The 18,008-nt window shown below is 44.8% G+C and overlaps 1 protein-coding gene across 8 annotated transcripts; it reads left to right on the top strand.

Annotated features, from left to right (window-relative positions):
- Window positions 1-294: 294 nt before the first annotated feature.
- Window positions 295-16,757, top strand: LETM2 (leucine zipper and EF-hand containing transmembrane protein 2). 8 transcript variants are annotated; one of them, XM_043453986.1, is made up of 12 exons: window positions 295-941; window positions 1,184-1,407; window positions 1,611-1,751; window positions 2,588-2,668; window positions 3,868-4,321; window positions 4,899-5,042; window positions 7,617-7,754; window positions 8,163-8,363; window positions 9,551-9,670; window positions 12,981-13,094; window positions 15,107-15,199; window positions 16,188-16,757. In XM_043453986.1, the coding sequence occupies exons 4-12, from the start codon at window positions 2,622-2,624 to the stop codon at window positions 16,239-16,241; spliced, it is 1,365 nt and encodes a 454-aa protein (XP_043309921.1). In that variant the 5' UTR covers window positions 295-941; window positions 1,184-1,407; window positions 1,611-1,751; window positions 2,588-2,621; the 3' UTR covers window positions 16,242-16,757. The 8 variants fall into 8 exon arrangements, with proteins under 8 accessions (XP_043309921.1, XP_043309920.1, XP_043309923.1 ...); XM_043453985.1 differs by having other exon boundaries at window positions 295-1,407; XM_043453988.1 differs by lacking the exon at window positions 1,184-1,407.
- Window positions 16,758-18,008: the final 1,251 nt, after the last annotated feature.

Below are 18,008 nucleotides of genomic sequence, written 5' to 3' on the forward strand. Positions count from 1 at the left end.
GAGAAGCCTTCGTGTGAAAGCGATTCCTTCCTGTCTGGTGTTAGTCAAAGGAGAGCCACCAAAATTGTGTTTTCCTTCTAGAGTCAGATAAAATGGATGGGTAGAGATAACTGGGGAGAGAAAACATTTTTACGTCTTTCACTTTCCAAAAATGACTCAGTTCCCCAACCTAGGAACTGAAGTGCCCCCAAACCTGCAGTGCTAATGTAACCGCACAACTACTATAATATACATTTTAAATACTGAGATTTCTACACTATTGAACATAAACAACGTCTGCTAGGAGAATTAATAAAGCAGTTTTCTTTAGTGGAGTTCATATTTCCATATGCAGATTTCACAATATTCCAGTTTTTGACCCTAGAGATAGGAGAGGAATGTTTTCCTCACCATTCCCGCCCTTTCTGCCATTCCCTCTCCCTGCTATTTTTCCCCGCCCGCAGTTGCGGAGTTGGAAGGTGGAAGGGGAGACATCAAAGTGATGTAATTGGTGACTCCCAGATGGTTACCATGGCGACTATCAGGCATATTACGCTACTGGTAGAGTAAGAGCTTCTTCCATCTAGTCTTCAAGAAAGGGTTTTGGCGGTGGGGGAGAGCGGACGGATGTGAATCCACAGCCTACAGAAGACGGGCAGGCAGGGTTGAGCCTCCCAGCACAGACAACTCCTTGAACAAAAAACCCCGTAGACGAGTCGTTTCGACGGTGGGAACCGGACTTCGCTGCCTCCTAGGCTGCCACCGCGAAGGACGCCCTCGCGCCCCAGAATCTGCGAGCTGACTGGCGGGTGGTGTCGTCACTCACAGTGACGTGATGGCGGAGGAAAGAGGTGGAGCCATAGAGACTTGGCTTCTGGCCCTTCTAGCTGGGGGAGCCGGGGGAGGAGGGGCATTGGGAAGGCACTGGAGGACTGAGGCAGCCGTTCCGGGAGCCGGCCGAGGTAGGGGCGGGCGGGCCAAGTCCTCAGGCTGTTGCTCGGTGGACCGCGCCCGCCTGTTTTCCTCCGGAGCCCGCTCCCCTCCGTATCCTGCTCCTCCCATCGGCGCCCAGATTTCCCATCTTCCAGGCCCCACCCCGCTCTCTCCTCAGCCCCTGACCTCGGTCCCCTACCCGCGCCTCAACTTTTGAGCTCAGCATCCATCCCCCGCACCTTCTGTGCTTCATTTCCTCATTTCTTTTCAGCACCCTGCGCCCCGATGCTCCTCGCCTTCCTTCCATAAACTCGGACCGCCAAAGCTCGTGGTCCCACTGCCTGCACCATCCCCTTTCCAAAAAAACAAAGATCCCCCCCACCAGACCCTACCACAGCAAACACAGCCCACCAACGCACAAGGCGCACAAAAGCCATCTGCTGGGGAAGCCGAGGGCGCCTTTTGCCCCCGTGTCACCGAGAATCAGAGGCAAAGGTAACCCGGGGAGCCTGGGGCCCCGGAGAGCTGGAGGGGCGGTGCGGAAGCGCAGGCGGGGCTCGCCGCCGGCCCCGCCCCGCCCCGCCTAGGCCCCGCCCCGCCTAGGCCCCGCCCCGCCTAGGCCCCGCCCCGCCTTGGCCTCGGCCCCGCCCTCCTGGGAAGTGGTTGCTCAGAGCAGATTAACTGTCCCTCTCCAACAGGAGACGACTTGCGCTTGGTCTGGGTCCAGATGTTCTGGAGTATCATTTGAATTCTTGTTCAAGACGTCAGCTCTATGGTTGAGGTTTCCGACCAGGAGGGACTAGAACTCCTTTCCCAGCTGCAGGAAAACAGTTGACAGTGTGAGAAACCAATTCTCTTGCTGCCTTTGGCTGAAAAGTGCCCGTAGGGTGGTCAGAAATTTTGGCAAAGCTTATTTAAAGGTTTAAAGCTCAGTTTGGGTTTCCCTTGTGGCTCAGCTGGTAAGGAATCCGCCTGCAAGGCGGGAGGCCTGGGTTCGTTCCCTGGGTTGGGAATATCCCCTGGAGAAGGGAAAGGCTACCCACTCCAGTATTCTGGCCTGGAGAATTTCATTGACTGTATAGAGACACGGCAAAGAGACACGACCGAGCGACTTTCACTTGGGCTCTTTAGAGAATCCTTAGCATAGGAAAATAGGCTTCCTCCACTTCTGAATTATTAGTACGTACCTTGCATATTTTCACTGATGAGTATTTTCAGTCTTTAAAGGCTTGGCAGCAGCTTGGCCAAGTAAGGAGAAAACCTAATTAAAAACAAATGCAGAAAATTTACTGTCTACTTGTAATTTTAGGCTACAAATAAGTGTGTCTCGATCAGTTTCTTAGACACTTGGCAACCATTCAAGTAAATGACTATTTACCAGAAATCAAAATGTCTTTGAAGACCATATCATCATATGAACATCATTGTATTAGAGATCATTTCTATATGTGGGGATCTAAAAGTACCATTCTCAAATCTAGGGCTAAGAAAATATTACTCCTGATTGGTGTAAATGAAGAGTGAAATTGGAAATGAACTTGAGGGAGACTTTACGCTTTGAATAAAATATGCAAATTTTCTACACTTGAAGTAGTTTATAACACTTAAATCCTGGTATCTGAATAACTGATATGTTTTTAAGGTACTGAATTGTTTACTTACTCCTTCTGCCCAGGTCCCTATGTTGACTCATTGAGAGAAATATAAATATGGCCTTCTACAGTTATAAAACAGTCTTAGCTATTGCCCGGACAAGGTAAGCCTTGGGATTCCCTCCTCTTTCCACTATTTATATGAACCTTATTTTTCTAGATGGAAAAGATACATGTAAAAGGATAGACTCAGTACACAATTAAAGCTTTCTTGGTTTTAATTGTGTTGGCTTTTAGGAAGCAGGCATTTTAATGTATTTAAACTTACCCTAGATTTTCTATATGCTTTAGAACTCAAGCTGAGTAATTTTGTAAAAGTGTGGAACAGGTAAGATAGAAAATGTAATGGCTTTAGAGTGACACCACTGTAACTGATGAATGTTACATGCAGCCCGTAAATGTAAAAAGGAGTAAAATGGCTGGCAAGCAAGCCAATCCTAGGGCTTATACCTGCCCCAGTAAGGCCTGTTATCACTTACTTATTCCAAAGAATATTCACTGAGACCTTACTGTGTGCCAAATACATTGTACATTTTCCCTTTTGGCCATTCAAAAAGTGCTTTATCTTGGCAAAAATAGTCTGAAGGAATGGAAAAAGCCACTTCTATGCCAAAAGAAATCTCTTTGCCAGAAACTTTCTTTTACCTAGCTGGGTCTTATTTTTATTTTCAAACAATCTGATGTGTCAGTTTAGCTGAAGATTGTGAGTTGTTGCAAAATTGGAATGTAGAGATCCCTGGCTGGGGAGCCTAATTCTAATTCTTATTCCCAACATTCCTTAGGAGTCTTAGGTGAAGGACATTTCAGCTGTAAGTCCTTCTTATTTGAAGGAGTCCCTGGGCACTGCATAGACAAAGCAGTATTATGTGATTGGTTAGTCCCCACAGGGACCATGAAATGTTTCATTCAAACAATATTTCTGTCATCAGTAGAGTAGCTGAAAATACAAGTGTTCCACCTGCTTAATGATAATAGAGACAAAACTTTCAGACATAGCCCCAGATGGAAAAATGTTTGCTTTTTAAATTAATAGTCACAGAGTTTCTAGGTTGTAACACAACAGTTATCCTTAGGAATTAACTTATTAATATTTCTCATAGAGTGTATCATTCACCCACAAAGCATACTGTTATTCAGTTGGACTAAAAAGTTGTATGTCATTCATTCATGAACATGATCAGCTTTGAAAAATGCAAGCTTAAAAATGATTGTTTTATTTTTACCAGATAAAATATTTATTTCTTTACTCTTTCATTCTGTAATAGTATGTGCTTGACTCAGAGGCTGTTGGTCTTTATTCCAGATTCCCTAGCCATTTTGTCCAGCCTACCAGTTCTTCTTACTCCCCATCATTTGCATTTCTTCACTTGCTAGATTCCCATTCAAACAAAACCTATATGAAGAACTATGGAAGCAGAAAGTACTCCTATCCAAGTCAATCAGGCAATAAAGTACTTCATTTACGAGCCAAAATCTTCCAAGAGCTGCACACATCGACTTGCTGGTCGCAGGATGTCCCCAGTAAACATCAGCAGGAGCAAACAGCAAAGAAGCCTCAGGTGCCAAGCCCTCAGCCCATGAAAGAAGCAGGCGTGACGATTAAGGAAGGAAAGCGATCTTATAGACAGATAATTATGGATGAACTGAAATATTATTACAATGGATTCTATTTGCTTTGGATTGACACAAAAGTTGCTGCCAGGATGGTTTGGAGGCTGTTGCATGGACAGGTGCTGACCAGACGAGAGAGAAGAAGGGTAGGCAAGAGTCATATTTGAGAAAGAAAATGTAAAATTGAAACGAACTGTTGGTCAACCAACTTTTTAAAAAATCCCTCTGAAAAAATCCCAGAGTAGGAATAGTAATTCACGGTGAGAACCAGAGTTTCTGACTTATCTGCAACTGACTTGCTGTACATCTGTAGATGGGCTCTTAAAATACGTGTATAGTTGCCCATGGAATGCTTATAATTGTGTTTTCTAATTTCTCCAAGGAGTTGAGAGGCTTCAAGTTTGATATGTGCATCTGGAGTAGAAACTGCTGTTAATGTATTAAGTATATGCATCTGAAAAACCGATTTTAACAGATACCATGTTATTAAAGTACTGACTTAGATGAAAGCTCAGGGATGCCAATAATATGTTTTGATTGTCATAGATTTCCTTGAAGATATCCCATAAACATTACTTCTGAGCTAAGGTATAGAGGAAAATCCGGCCTTTCCATTTTATAAATAGTGGCCTTGGGTTTTTAATGCTTTCAGAACGGAGGCAGACTTTTGTTTTTGGCGTGGCCGGAAATAATGGATATTTGCATATGCCTTTAATTCTTTAGCTGCTGAGAACCTGTGCTGATTTCTTCCGCCTGGTTCCGTTCATGGTGTTCATCATCGTCCCCTTCATGGAATTCTTATTGCCAGTGTTCCTGAAACTTTTCCCAGAGATGTTGCCATCAACTTTTGAAAGTGAATCCAAAAAGGTATGAGGATTTTGAAAGCTTTTAAAAGAATTAATAGAGTTTTTTATCTTTTTAAGAGCTCTTTTTAGGTCTACAGAAAAATTGAGCAGAAGGTAGAGAGGATCTCCAGCTACCTCCTGACCCCCGCTCCTATATCCCCTATAAAATTTTTTAAATTATTTTTTTTTAAATTTATTTTTGGGCCACACAAAAATTAACTGTGACTAGATGACCAGACCCTTGCATGCCTATGAGTAGCTCCCAAGCAGAGGGCGTCCTCCTCCTCCTCTGATGGCCACTGTGAAGGTGAAGGGCTGGCCAACCAAGGCAGCCCCTTCATCCTCTCCATCTAGGCCACTCTGCCAGGCAGACGGATGAAGGCGTGGATCCCGCCCTGTGAAAGAACAATGAAGGCAATTTTTAAATCAGACTGAGAAATGTTTCCCTGTCGCAGTGACCATGGACTTGAGATTACAGAATAGTAGAATTTTACCACACTGTTTGAAAGGCATTCTTGATAGAAGGACTAGCGTTTAAGATGCCTTAACAGTATAAAAGCATATGACATAATCAAAGACCACCGACTGGCCCTCTGTAGTTGGAGCAGGGAATACGAGGGGATCCATGGGAGCAGATGAGACTCACATGCTGTGCTGGGGTTAGGTTGGAAAGTATCTGCCACCCTCAGGAGTTTAGACTTTGACTATGGTGATTGATGGAAGGTGAATGCAAAGCAGGGGATGAGAAAAAAAATTGATCTATATTTTAGATCAATCTAAATCATCTAATCAATCATGATTAGAGCTATACTTTAGGAAAACAATTTGCTGGCAGGAAGGATTAAAAGGGTGGAGCCAAATGAGAATCAGCTGGAAGGTTACTACAGTAGCATGAGAGAGAGATGGAGGACAAAACCTGAATTATAAAAGTTTCATCAGGAGCAAAACCTTGAAGGTGGGTTTGAGACAGATTTAAAGAGTAGAATCAAATTGCAATATTTAACTGCTTGGCAGTGGTTTGAAATTAGTTTACTTACGTTTAAAGTAGTCAGGGTCTAGGATTAATACCATGGGATTCCAAGGAAGGTGTATGTGGTGGGGTTTTTTTGTTTTGTTTTGTTTTTGGCTGCACCATGTGGCATGAGAGATCTTAGTTCCCTGACCAGGGATTGAACCTTTACCCTCTGCAGTGGAAGTGCAGCATCTTAACCACAGACCTGCCGGGGAAGACCCCAAGGAATGTGTTAGTGAATGCAGAAAGAGGTGGGGGATGAGGTAGTGATTTATCTAAGTATTCGTCTTTCCTCAACATTGCCTGTTTCCTGAACATATGCACATACATATCATGGCCACAGTATTAGAAAATACTTTCTCCTTTGCTTTGTTTGATGATCAGAGGGAGAGAGCAAGAGAGTAAACATGAGTACCTAGCTTTCTGCTTACACAAGGTCCCAGCACCATGCACTTCTCTTTCATGGTACTTGCCTGATATACTTTTAGATTAATTTGTGGAATTACCTGGAGAAGGAAATGGCAACCCACTCTAGTATTCTTGTCTGGGGAATCCCATGGACGGAGGGGCCTGGTGGGCTGCCGTCTATGGGGTCACACAGAGTCCGGCACGACTGAAGCGACTTAGCAGCAGCAGGGGTGGAATTACCGGTTTATTATTAATTGACAATGTTTGTCTCTCCCATTAGACTAGAAGTTTCCTGAGGGCAGGAATTCTTACCTGCTTTTGCCCATTTTACCCTAGCACCTAGCACACGGTGGATGTTCAATAAACAGGTGAATGAAACTGATGGCTGCATGGATTTTAATGATGGTATTGCCATTGTGTGATTCTAGGGGCTGATTCTTCTAAGATATTTCTAAAAAAAAAAACAAACCAATGATTGCTATGATTTGCTTGTCATTAGAATCTCTTGGGCAACTTAATGGGGGGAATATATATATATATGTAATATATATATGTATATAAAACACATTTATTCCTGTTTCTCTGTATCTACCTGATCATGGTTATTTTGAAAATACTACCACACTGTATCTCTGATGGTGAACAAGGATTTAGAATTAGTGGTTAACGTAATGTCTTAAGAGTATGCATTTAATTCTCTTCTACGTAGTGCTTTGTTTATATCTGTTATAGCACTTCATTATCTTGTAATTAATTGTGTTTGTTTTCTTCTTAACCTGTAAACTTCATTAGCTTAATTTCCTAGTTTGGTTTGTGGCCAAGGAAAATCTGGGGTTCCTCAGACCAGGGGTCCGCTTGACCAATGACCTAGATGGTTTGCACCAGGTTAAGAGATAGTGACAAAGGCTTCCCCTGAGGGCACTATTTTGAACCCATCCAATATTTATGATGATTGCATTAGTGAGAAAGGTAAGATTAAGGAGACAAGCTGCAAATCGAGGCTACTTTTTAATTCTCTCTGGTTTTCACAAAACTCCTTGAATTAGGTCTAATAAGAATATTCATTCATGAAGTAGAGATGGCAAGCAACAACACCACAATCATGTTTCTCTCATCTTTATCTACCAAGTTGTAATCATGAAGGATTAATTCTAACTTTCCTCTTCCATCATGAAGGAAGAAAAACAGAGAAAGAAAATGGCTGCAAAGTTGGAACTAGCAAAATTCCTTCAAGAAACGATTACAGAAATGGCAAAGAGGAACAGGGCCCAGCTGGGGGACGCCTCAACCCAGTTCTCCTCCTACGTCAAACAGGTGTCAGTCTTTTATATAAAACCAGACAACTTCGTGTCATCACGGAGCTTCCAGATTGTTCCTGATCTCTGAATTTGCAAATATCTCAGTTACAGAAATACAGTATTTCAAAAATTTATGGGAGTTTGCAGAAAACCTATCTTAAAGCCATCAATGCTTTGAAGATGTTAATAACTACTTAGAAAAACAGTACAATGAAACTCAAACTTTTGAAATTCTCCTGATTGTTCAGTTGATTTAGGCTGACTTCCGACAGATTTTTTTTTTAAACTCCTCTTTGTAACTCAGGGCCCACTTCCAGACCTAAGATAGAATCCATAAGTGCTTTGGCATCTTTCACATGGTCTACAGGGAAGATTCTTTGAGCAGGAAGCAGGTTTTTATTAGTCCTTGTGTCCCACTGCCTAGGTCCAGACAGGCCACAAGCCCAGCACCAAGGAGATAGTTCAATTTTCCAAACTCTTTGAGGATCAGCTGACCCTGGAGCACCTCGACCGACCTCAGCTGGTGGCCCTTTGCAAACTGCTGGAACTGCAGTCCTTTGGAACCAACAATCTGCTTCGCTTCCAGCTACTGATGAGGCTGAAGTCTATAAAAGCAGATGATGAGGTAAGAGCTGAGCTACAGCTGGAGGGAGTTGGCCAGGCCTTGGGGACTGTCTTAGGGTGGTTCTGTGACAAAGTGCACTGCCTTCTGCCAGGTCTGCCCGGAGGCTGGTTCTGGCAGAATGAGTGGTCTGAGCAACCACTGATAACCGGAACCTTGATGACTCACTTTCGAGGTGGCCTGTCGGCCTCTTGAGAAGATCTTGTAAGCAGTGAGTAGCTTGGATGTCTTAGCTGGGGCTAATCAAAACCAGTTAGGACCCATGGGGAAGGAACAGCAACTCAGTAGATCCCAGGGAACAGATCACACTGCCAAGGACAGTGCTCAACACCCACCCCTCCCCCGCCCCCCCCCCCCCGCCCCCCACACTTGCCCTGTGCTTCCTTCGCTTGGATCTTGGTGAGCAGCCCTGGTAAGAAGGGGTGGCCAAGGATGGATGGAAGGCAGGACCCCAACATCTTCTGGAGTAAGGGCACCATTGGACTGTAACTACTCGTTAGTGTCCTTAAAAAGTGGAAAGAATGTTTCTTGAATCTGAATCAGCCGCTTTAAAAGCATTCTGCCTGAGGGAGCAGGATTCCCAGAACTGAGAAGGCAGGATCCCATTGGCCCCATTTAGATTTCAGTGGTTGCTTTCAAAACTGTGGAATAAACAATCCTGGTCCCAGAAGTCCCATAGTTTGGGGTCATACCAAGTAGAAACTGTGTTAAGTTATTTATTGAGGGAGTTTTGAGGCCCAGGGAGTTGGGGCTGTTCTTAGGGGGTTGGGGGGTGGGGGAGGAACACTGCTGGGACGTGCAACAAATGGTACATTGAAAGCTTTTCAAATGGAATGCTTTTCTAATGAGTCTTAAAGTCGCCACGAAAGGGAAGTGGAGTGGAGCTGTCACAACCAGGCACAAGGCAGTGCAAGAGGGAGAAACACCTCGGGGTCAGGCGGTGGAGTTCTGTAAATTTCTGATATTATTCACACCCGCTGGCAGGATTCCCTTCACCTCCACTACTGCACCTCGAGGTCACCTGGCTCTATTGAGCACCTGGCCTTTGTGGCAGGCAGTGCAGGGGACAGAGTGGGAAAGCTAGCTGATTCTGCCTTTCCCCTGACTTGTGGGAATTGAAGGATTAGGCAAAACTGGAACCAAAGGACCTGATGCCATTCCTTCCGGGTTTTTTTTTTCTTTTCCCCCAGGTAATTGCCAAGGAAGGGGTGAATGCCCTGAGTGTGTCGGAGCTCCAAGCCGCCTGCAGGGCCCGAGGGATGCTGTCACTGGGTCTCACTGAGGGGCAGCTCAGACAGCAGCTCACAGAGGCAAGTGGCCGCTTTCCTGGGCCCCGTTGAACTTTCTCCCGTCCCGTTGGTGTGTCTGCTCAGTTGCTTCAGGCATGTCTGACTTTTTGCAACCCTATGGACTGTAGCCCTCCAGGCTCCTCTGTCCATAGAATTCTCCAGGCAAGCACACTGGAATGGGTTGCCATGCCCTCCAGGGGATCTTCCTGACCCAGTGATTGAACCCGTGTCTCTTATGTCTCCTGCATTGGCAGGCAGGGTTCTTTACCACTAGAACCATCTGGGAGGCCCCCTTTCCCATTTTCAGGCCTTGTTTTTCAATTTCTGCCTTGCCATCTTACCTAATTGGCCTTCTTTAACAGAGCCGTGGGCCACTGAAGAAGCTGGCTTTATTTTTGACTGCAACACGCTGTTCTGTTCAATAGTTGTCTATGGCTGCTAACACACTACCACAAACCTAGCCGCTCAAAGTAACACCCGCTGATCAGCTCTGGGTCCTGCAGGTCAGAAGTGCAGGCTGTTTTCCTTTCTGAAGGCCATGGGGGAGATTCCACTTCCAGGCTCATGCAGTTTGTTGGCTGAATTCAACTCCTTGCAGCTGTGGGAGTGCGGGCCCTGTTTCTTCACTGGCTCCCAGCCCCAGGCCACTCTCAGCCCCTCCAGCCTCTCCATCTGCAGTGAACTTCTCACCCAACCTCTAGCTCCAGATTTAGGGCCTCATGTGATTAGGCAAGACCTACCTGGGTCATCTTCATATTTTAAGGTCAACCGACTTGAAACTTGAATTACATCTGCAGAATCCCTTCATGGCAGCACAGAGTTTAATGTTTAATTGAGTAACTGGGAGAAGGCTTAGGTACACAAGGGACAGAAGTCTTGGGACTACCCTCCAATGTCCTCCTCCTCTGGGTATCATGAGGGCCCCGAACTGAAGCTCTGATACAGGGCCTGTCATCCGGGTGAACCCCCCTGAAGGCCTACACCTTCTGGGGCTGCTTTCCCAATTCATGCTCCAAACCAGGGTCAAGTGTTAGCTTTGTAGCAGATTCCCCTCTGATAACGTACTCTCTCCCAAACAGTGGATTTTAATGGAGCGTTTAAACTGTTTTAAGTGCTTTAAAACAAAGTAATAACTCCTGTTACAATCCTCATTCCCAGTACTGTAAAAGGTGCTCTGGAAGGACTTCCCTGGTGGTCCAGTGGTTAAGGCTCCACGCTCCCAATGCAGGGGGCCCAGGTTCAATCCTTGGTCAGGGAACTAGATCCCACATGCTGCAACTAAGAGCCCACATGCCTCAACTAAAGAGCCTGCATGCCGCGGATAAGGGCCGCCAAGCCTCAACTAAGAGCCTGCATGCCTCAACTAAAGATCATGCATGCCGCAGATAAGAGCCACCATGCCTCAACTAAGAGCCTGCATTCTGCAACTAAGGTCTGGCATGGCTGGGAAAAAAAAGTGCTTGGAGTGTGCACAAATTATTTAGGGCTAGGACCCACTGTTGTGGCTTTGAACCACATCAGGTAGCGATTTCCTCTTCCATGTCAGACCTGCTCTGATTGGAAGGGGAGCATGTTCTAGGGGGTATTTAAACATCATTTATTTCCTGCATGTAGGGTATTAAGTGACTTCATCCTGTCAAATTGTTTTGTTGGAGGGATGTGTTGTTTTACAATCCCCCTTCAAGGGAGTGAGAAAACTAAGCCAACCGTACAATCTTCAGTGCTATGGATTACTGTTCCCAAAATCCTGTGTTAGGATATGGCTGACATCTCATAGAAAGGAAAAGCTAAAAATGATAAACTTACAAAATGTCTTAACTTCAAAGGAAAAAATAAAGTTAAAACTATGAGATTCCATATGCACTTGTTACCTTGGGAAAGGTCAGAGGTGGGTGACTCCCTGTGTTGGGGAGGGTGTAAGGACAGAGGGGCACTCATGGAGTGCTGGTAAAACCCTGCATGGAGGTTTGGCATCAGCTTCCAAAATTTAAAAATGCATTTACTTGGACCTAGAAATTTCAGTTCTAGGAATTTACACATGTGCAAAATGACATACCTAAAAGATTATCCATTGCAGTACTATTTATGATAGCAAAAGACTGAAAATAGCTTAAAGTTCATTAGTACAATAATCAAATAAATTATGGCATTTCCATCAATAGAATCCTTTACAGACATTTAAAAGAAGGCAGCTCTGGGACCTCCCTGGCGGTCCAGTGGTTAGGACTCTGTGCTTCCATTGAAGGGGGCGTGAGTTTAATCCCTGGTCGGGAAACTAGGATTCTGTATCCAGCACACTGTATGGTGCGGCCAAAAAATAAATAAATAAAAAGAAGGCAGCTCTACATCTATTGGTACAAATCAATTTCCAAGATACTTCAGTGAAAGAAAGCAAACGACAAGTGTGTATATATCACCCTTAGTGTAAAGATAAACATATAATTGTATATTTGGTTTTGTTGTTAATATTTTATTGGCTCAAGTGTTGTGGCTACCACTGAGGTTTTGTTTTGTTTTGACCATGCCTCAGGGATGTGGGATCCCGGTTCCCTTGACCAGGGATGGAACCCACGCCTCCTGCAGTGGAAACACTGGTGCTGGGAAGTCCCTAAATGTATATTTGTATACGCATAGGGTATCACTGTAAGATTGTATCAGGAACTGGTACCAGTGGTTGCTTCCAGGGAGGGAAGTAGGGTAGCTAGAGAATAGAGTAATTTACCTTTTGAATTCTGTCTTGTGTGCATCTATCTATCTATCTATGGTCTTCCCTGGTGGTTCAGTAGGTAAAGAATCTGCCTGCAATGCAGGAGACCCAGGTTCGATCCCTGGGTGGGGAAGATCCCCTGGAGGAGGGAATGGCAACCCACTCCAGTATTCTTGCCTGGAGAACTCCATAGACAGAAGAGCCAGTGGGCAATAGTCCATGGGGGTCAGAAAGACTCACATGACTGAGTGACTAACGCACACACATACCCCTATCCAAAATTTGGCCAATTTGGAGCTTGAAAAATTATATCTCATTCTAATGTTAATTTCTTTAGTTATGAATGAGGTTGATGTAATCTTTTACATTTATCTACTTTATACTGAAGATACCTCCTTTGATCCACAGTTGGTGTAAGAGGTTAATTGAACCTCCCTCTCTGACTGTGAGGGGCTGTAGGGCCCAAGCAGGGATGCAGCAGCCGGGAGACATGCCCCTGTCCTTGCTCTTAGTACTCAGCGTGCGCCTGGGGGGCTGTGAGACCAGAGAAGAGGAGAGGCAGGGGGCAGGGGTCACATCAAATGGTCTGTGATTGTCATGCTTCATCCCTCTCCTGTTCTCCAGTGGCAGGACCTCCACCTGAAGGAGAATGTCCCGCCTTCTCTTTTGCTGCTGTCCCGGACCTTCTACTTGATAGATGTGAAGCCGAAGCCCATTGAGATACCGCTCAGTGGGGAGGTGAGTCCTGGCTCAGTGGGAACCCGGGCCCCACGGCGGGGGCCGCTCACACACCCGCCTCCTCTTACAGTCAGAGTAGGCCTCTCTCTTGGCTTATCTTTTGGAATTTTGCCCCAGTGGCTTTAAGATCTTTTAAAAATTCCTTTAAAAAATGAAAATCACTCAAACCACCTGTAGCTTTAGAGCTGTTTACTGTGTTTAGGAGTCTTATTTGATTTCTTATTAGGAGTCTGGCTATATTCTTTCTAAGTATCTAGTCTTCTTAGAGTCCTCCTCACCATTCTTTCTCCTTTGAGATGGAATGGTTCCTGTTCTTTCCTGTCTGTCTCATTTGCCCAGATTCCTATTAATTTTTAAGTGGTGAATGGCCAATCTAGAAAATAAACAATTCCTTTGTCTCCCTTCAGCCCATTTCCTTAATTATTTGTGATTGCCTTTAACTCAGTGGCTTTTGTTCTCCTGGTGTTCTGAAGAACCCAGGACTGGCCCAGTCACTAGAGCATCTTGCTCTGGGTCCATCAGAAGGGACCTCTCACTTCCCTGCTTTGTGGCTTCATGTCTGACTCAGAAGCTGCGCGTGTGAGAAGGGAGGGCCCACGAGAGAAGAGGCTGCACTTGTGGCCGAGTGGATGGAACCAAATGCTCGGGAATGAGGACCAGTCATTTGGAATCTTGGTTGTGCTATCGACTCCTTGGGCAAGCCAAGGAAAACATGAAGTCCAACATGAAAGATGTTCTTCAGGAAACACCATCTTGCTTTCCTTTTCCAGATTTTCAGAAACCTATCTGGATTTGGGCTTGGTCCAGAAGCATTCTAGGGAGACTTAGGAGATAAAGTCTGGAGCATAGACCATGTTCTAACAGGCTCCTGAGTTCATACTCTTTCTTTGAGACAGACCAGTTGATTGTCATTCTTAGACTGCTCTCAGTAGCACGGAAGTCTTAGAGTAGAGAAATGTCTCAGAGCTAAATTTGAGTTTCAGAATGATTCTAGAGGGTTATAAACTCTTGATCCAGATGTTGCTTTCTGGAATTGTTAAGAAATACCTGGGAATTGGACTTCCTTGGTCGTCCAGTGGTTAAGGCTCTGGCCTTCCAATGCAGGGGCCTGGGTTCTATCCCTGGTCAGGGAATGAAGATCCCACTTGCTTCACAGCGGCCCCCTACCCGCACCCCCCACCCAGCACCAAAAAAAAAAAAAGGTGAAAAAGAAGTACTATTAAGTAAAACTACCTGGGAATTAGGGACAAAAGGACAGGTTCCTAGGCATTTTATTGTTATTGTTGCTGTTTTTAATACATGCTTTTAAACTTCTGTTCTTCACATGTACAAAAACAAGTAGCATGCTAGGTTCAGTAGAGAACTGAGAGACATGAAACTGAATATACTATAGTTTTGGATATATATAGCCCTTTTCCCTCCAAAGTACATGAAGAAATTACTTTCAAAGAGCAGTGATTTACTTTTCAAACGTAATTAATATAATTGTTGAAGACAGGTTAGCTAGCTCTTCTAAAATACCACTCCCTCCCTCCCTCCATCTTCAGGTATTGCAGGAACTTCTGTTAAGTAACACCTTTCATTTGAATAAATCATTTATTACTAGCCACCAAAAATGACACCAAAGATGTCAGTTTTGACTAAGTTGTATCAATGCCGGCAGAAACTGATGCCTAAGTGAGAAATGGCAACTTTTGGTGTGTGTGTGTGTGTGTGTGTGTGTGTGTGTGTGTGTTTTGAGAGTGAGAACAGGATCATAATGGCAAATAAGTAGCTTCTTAATAACAAAAGATTTTAAATATCAGACTCTGATTAGAGTGCAACTTTTGTATCTAGAGTGCTTAAAAGTTAAAAGATAATACTAAGTTGCTATTTCAGGGACATATACTGCCTATTTCACCCAGAAAGGAAGTCAGGAAAGCAAATTGTGCTGAAAAGTACTAAGGTAGAAGTGCTTCTGAGTTTCAGGAGGAGCAGACAGCTTAATTTATATAAAATATCTCTCTCCCTAGGCTCCAAAGGCAGATATTCCCCTGGGATCACCCACTCCCCCTGAATCTAAAGAGAACACGGCCGGTTTAGCACCTCAACTGAAGGGAACTAAGGTGAGACACTTTTGATTACATGAAAAAATCAAGAAGTTAATTTCATTGGTGTCCTTTAATAAGGACTTATTTTTGGGTACTGCTTGATCTAAGAAAGTTCGGCATCTGGCTGTATGCATTTAGGTTCCAGATTTTGCCTGTTGAGTCCTGTGGCAGACATTCAGTAGTTGTTTCAAGGATCTGGTGGTCATGGCAGTGTGACTGTAGCTCCAGTACACCTTGTGTCTTAAGTCAGTAACCCAACTCAGCTCTGATGTTTAAGGATGAAGAATGGATACAGCTGCCGTCAGTTACATCATCACTCACACCACCATCAAAGTCTATTTCATTACCTAAAGAATCCATTACTTCTGCTAAAGAAGATGTACATTTCTAAAAAGGAAACTCTTTTCCTCAAGTTGCTTTTAGGGGCAGTGAGAATCTAGAATTATAACAGTTGCAAAACACCACACCCTCTCTCTGTGTCCTCCAAACAGGAAACTGTAGGCTGAACTTCAGTCATCTTATAACCACTACATTTTTTTAAAAATTCAGTGATCCAAAAGCAAATATATATATCAACAAATGCAATCGTGGTTCAGAACTAAACATGTTAAGTCTAGAAGCTAATTACAATATAGGCAGATTCTTATTTTCTGTTGCGCCAGATGGAAATAGTTCCCATATGTTGTGTATTTCACACAGGCTTCAGATGTCAGGAAATACTAGCAGGAAAGCAATTTAAGAATCTTAGGAGAAGTGCATGTAAATTAGAAATTACTTATCTATCCACTTTTCCCGTTTGGGAGTGAGAGCAGAAAGCAGGAGGCAGTGAACAGTAGGGGATCACAGGAGAGTTGAGCTGTGGAGTGGCTCTGCTGGCTCTCGAGGACCAAAGAGGGGGCCACTGAGCACCCAGAGTGTTTAACCCAAGGCCTTGTCTGCATGTCTTCTTTCTCACTGTGACCAGTCCCTAAAGTCCTTATGTTTTTGTGCCCCAATACTCCAGGCAAAATCAGAAAAGACAACCCAGAACAGCAAGGCTAGCTCGAATGGAGCATAAGGACTCATGAAGGATGGTGCTCACTCTCTCTGGCTTGCTGCCCTCAGCAGTGGCATCCTTGAAGGACGTCCCTGAGATAGAAGATCAGCCATTTAGCCCTCAGGGTGGTCTTTTGAGGCCTTGTAACCGTCCAGATGACGTCAGTGTTAAGACCACTGACGGATTACTTGGAAAACTATTTAATTGCAAAGCCCGTGTTCTCTGTAGCATTAGGTCATCCCACGGGACCTTGTGTAAGGCCCACCTGCCATATTGTTTTTGAGCAACTTCACGTTCTTTTAAGAGAGGAAACTTTTTTGCACGAAGGTATCAGCCTGATGCCTTAAGATACCTCGTCTCCTCTAGCTCGGTAACCCGGGTGGGAACTAGGGAAACGTCAAAGCCAGTCATTGCGAGCGTCACACAGCCACTCTCACGCTCTCAGTGCCGGTACAACTTTTTCAGACTGAGCGCACACACACACACATATCAGTAGGAACAGTGCCCTGGAAACAAAGTACCTTTGGAGACAGGATGGAAAAAGCTTCTTGGAGAAGAAGATGGGGAGTTCAACAGACTGGCAATCAGAGACTTGGTGGCCCCCCTCGGGCCCGCAGAGGCTGCAGGGATCTGGGAGGCCGCCACTCCTCCAGCACATATGGCTTCCATTAGCCTCCATCTTGCTAGGAAACATAATTAAGGGCTTAAGACCGAACCATTTGTTTGTGCTGGGTGTGTGTGTTTTTCTGGTCTGTTTGTCTTTCACAAACAAGACTATCTGTTAGTCACAGGGGTTGTTAAGAGTCTGATACAATCCCAATACTACCCAGGAACAGGTATTATGTTCAGATATTTATGTTGGCTATCTTCAGTGTTGTCCATACTGAAAAACCTTAATAATAAATCGATCACCATGCAGCTGACCACCAGCCTTCTTCCCTTGGGGAGTACTTAGAAAGGAAGAGGTGTTTCAGCTGCAGAAATTAGATTTCTATACTTGCTGTGGAATTGAAGGCAGTTAGATGGTTATCCATGGTACCAAGGAAAACTCAAATCAACCTGTCTGGGGTCATCTAAAAGAGGAATGTTATCAGCACTTGACAGCAAGGAAATGAACTTTAAAACCTTCCCTAAACCTCCCCTCCGCCAGAGGACAAGCCTCACCATGTCCTGTCCTGCTGAGGAACTCCATGCCATTGGCCTCGGAAGGTGATTCACAGTAAATTTTCCCATTTTTAAAATGATGAGTGTTTAATTAGTTCATATTTCAAGGGTTTGCATGTGAGAAAGGGATTAGCTCGTTCATTTGTGCAACCCTGTTGCAGCTGGGTGCCTCGTGGGTGCTGTGGGGCCGCTCTACAGCTCTTTCTGGCTTTCCCCGTGAGCAGAGTGGGAAAGGGGCCTTGGTCACCTCGGACCTCAGCTGGACTTCACCCATGTTTGCTTCATAAATAGGCATCTGAGACCCTCGATACACCTCTCTTCCCCTTCTTCTGATAGTTGCTCAGAGAGCTCACTTCACTGGTGGGTCCCATGATGGTTATAGGTGCAGCCCACTGCTGAGACTGAGCTAGTGGTGTGCTGATAAATGATTAACACACGGTCCGGTGGTTAGAACTCTCTGCCTCCACTCCAGGGAGCTTGGGTTCGATCCCCGGTTGGGATCTAAGATCCCACATGCTGTGTGGCGTGGTTTCAAAAGAAAAAAAATTAACAGCCAACTCTGGGGTGTGGTTGGGAGGGAGCCCTGACTTGTAGCCTTGCGAAGCTGTGATGTAAATACTCCCA

The sequence above is a fragment of the Cervus canadensis genome, chromosome 31 (assembly GCF_019320065.1).
Source record: "Cervus canadensis isolate Bull #8, Minnesota chromosome 31, ASM1932006v1, whole genome shotgun sequence".
NCBI classification, from domain to species: domain Eukaryota; kingdom Metazoa; phylum Chordata; class Mammalia; order Artiodactyla; family Cervidae; genus Cervus; species Cervus canadensis.

Bases quoted from the DNA above. Each gene is read 5' to 3' on its own strand.
- LETM2 (XM_043453985.1), top strand. From the start codon at position 2,622: ATGGCCTTCTACAGTTATAAAACAGTCTTAGCTATTGCCCGGACAAG. The intron at 4,322-4,898 runs GTAGGCAAGAGT...TTAATTCTTTAG, and splicing joins CCAGACGAGAGAGAAGAAGG to CTGCTGAGAACCTGTGCTGA. The intron at 7,755-8,162 runs GTGTCAGTCTTT...CCCACTGCCTAG, and splicing joins TCTCCTCCTACGTCAAACAG to GTCCAGACAGGCCACAAGCC.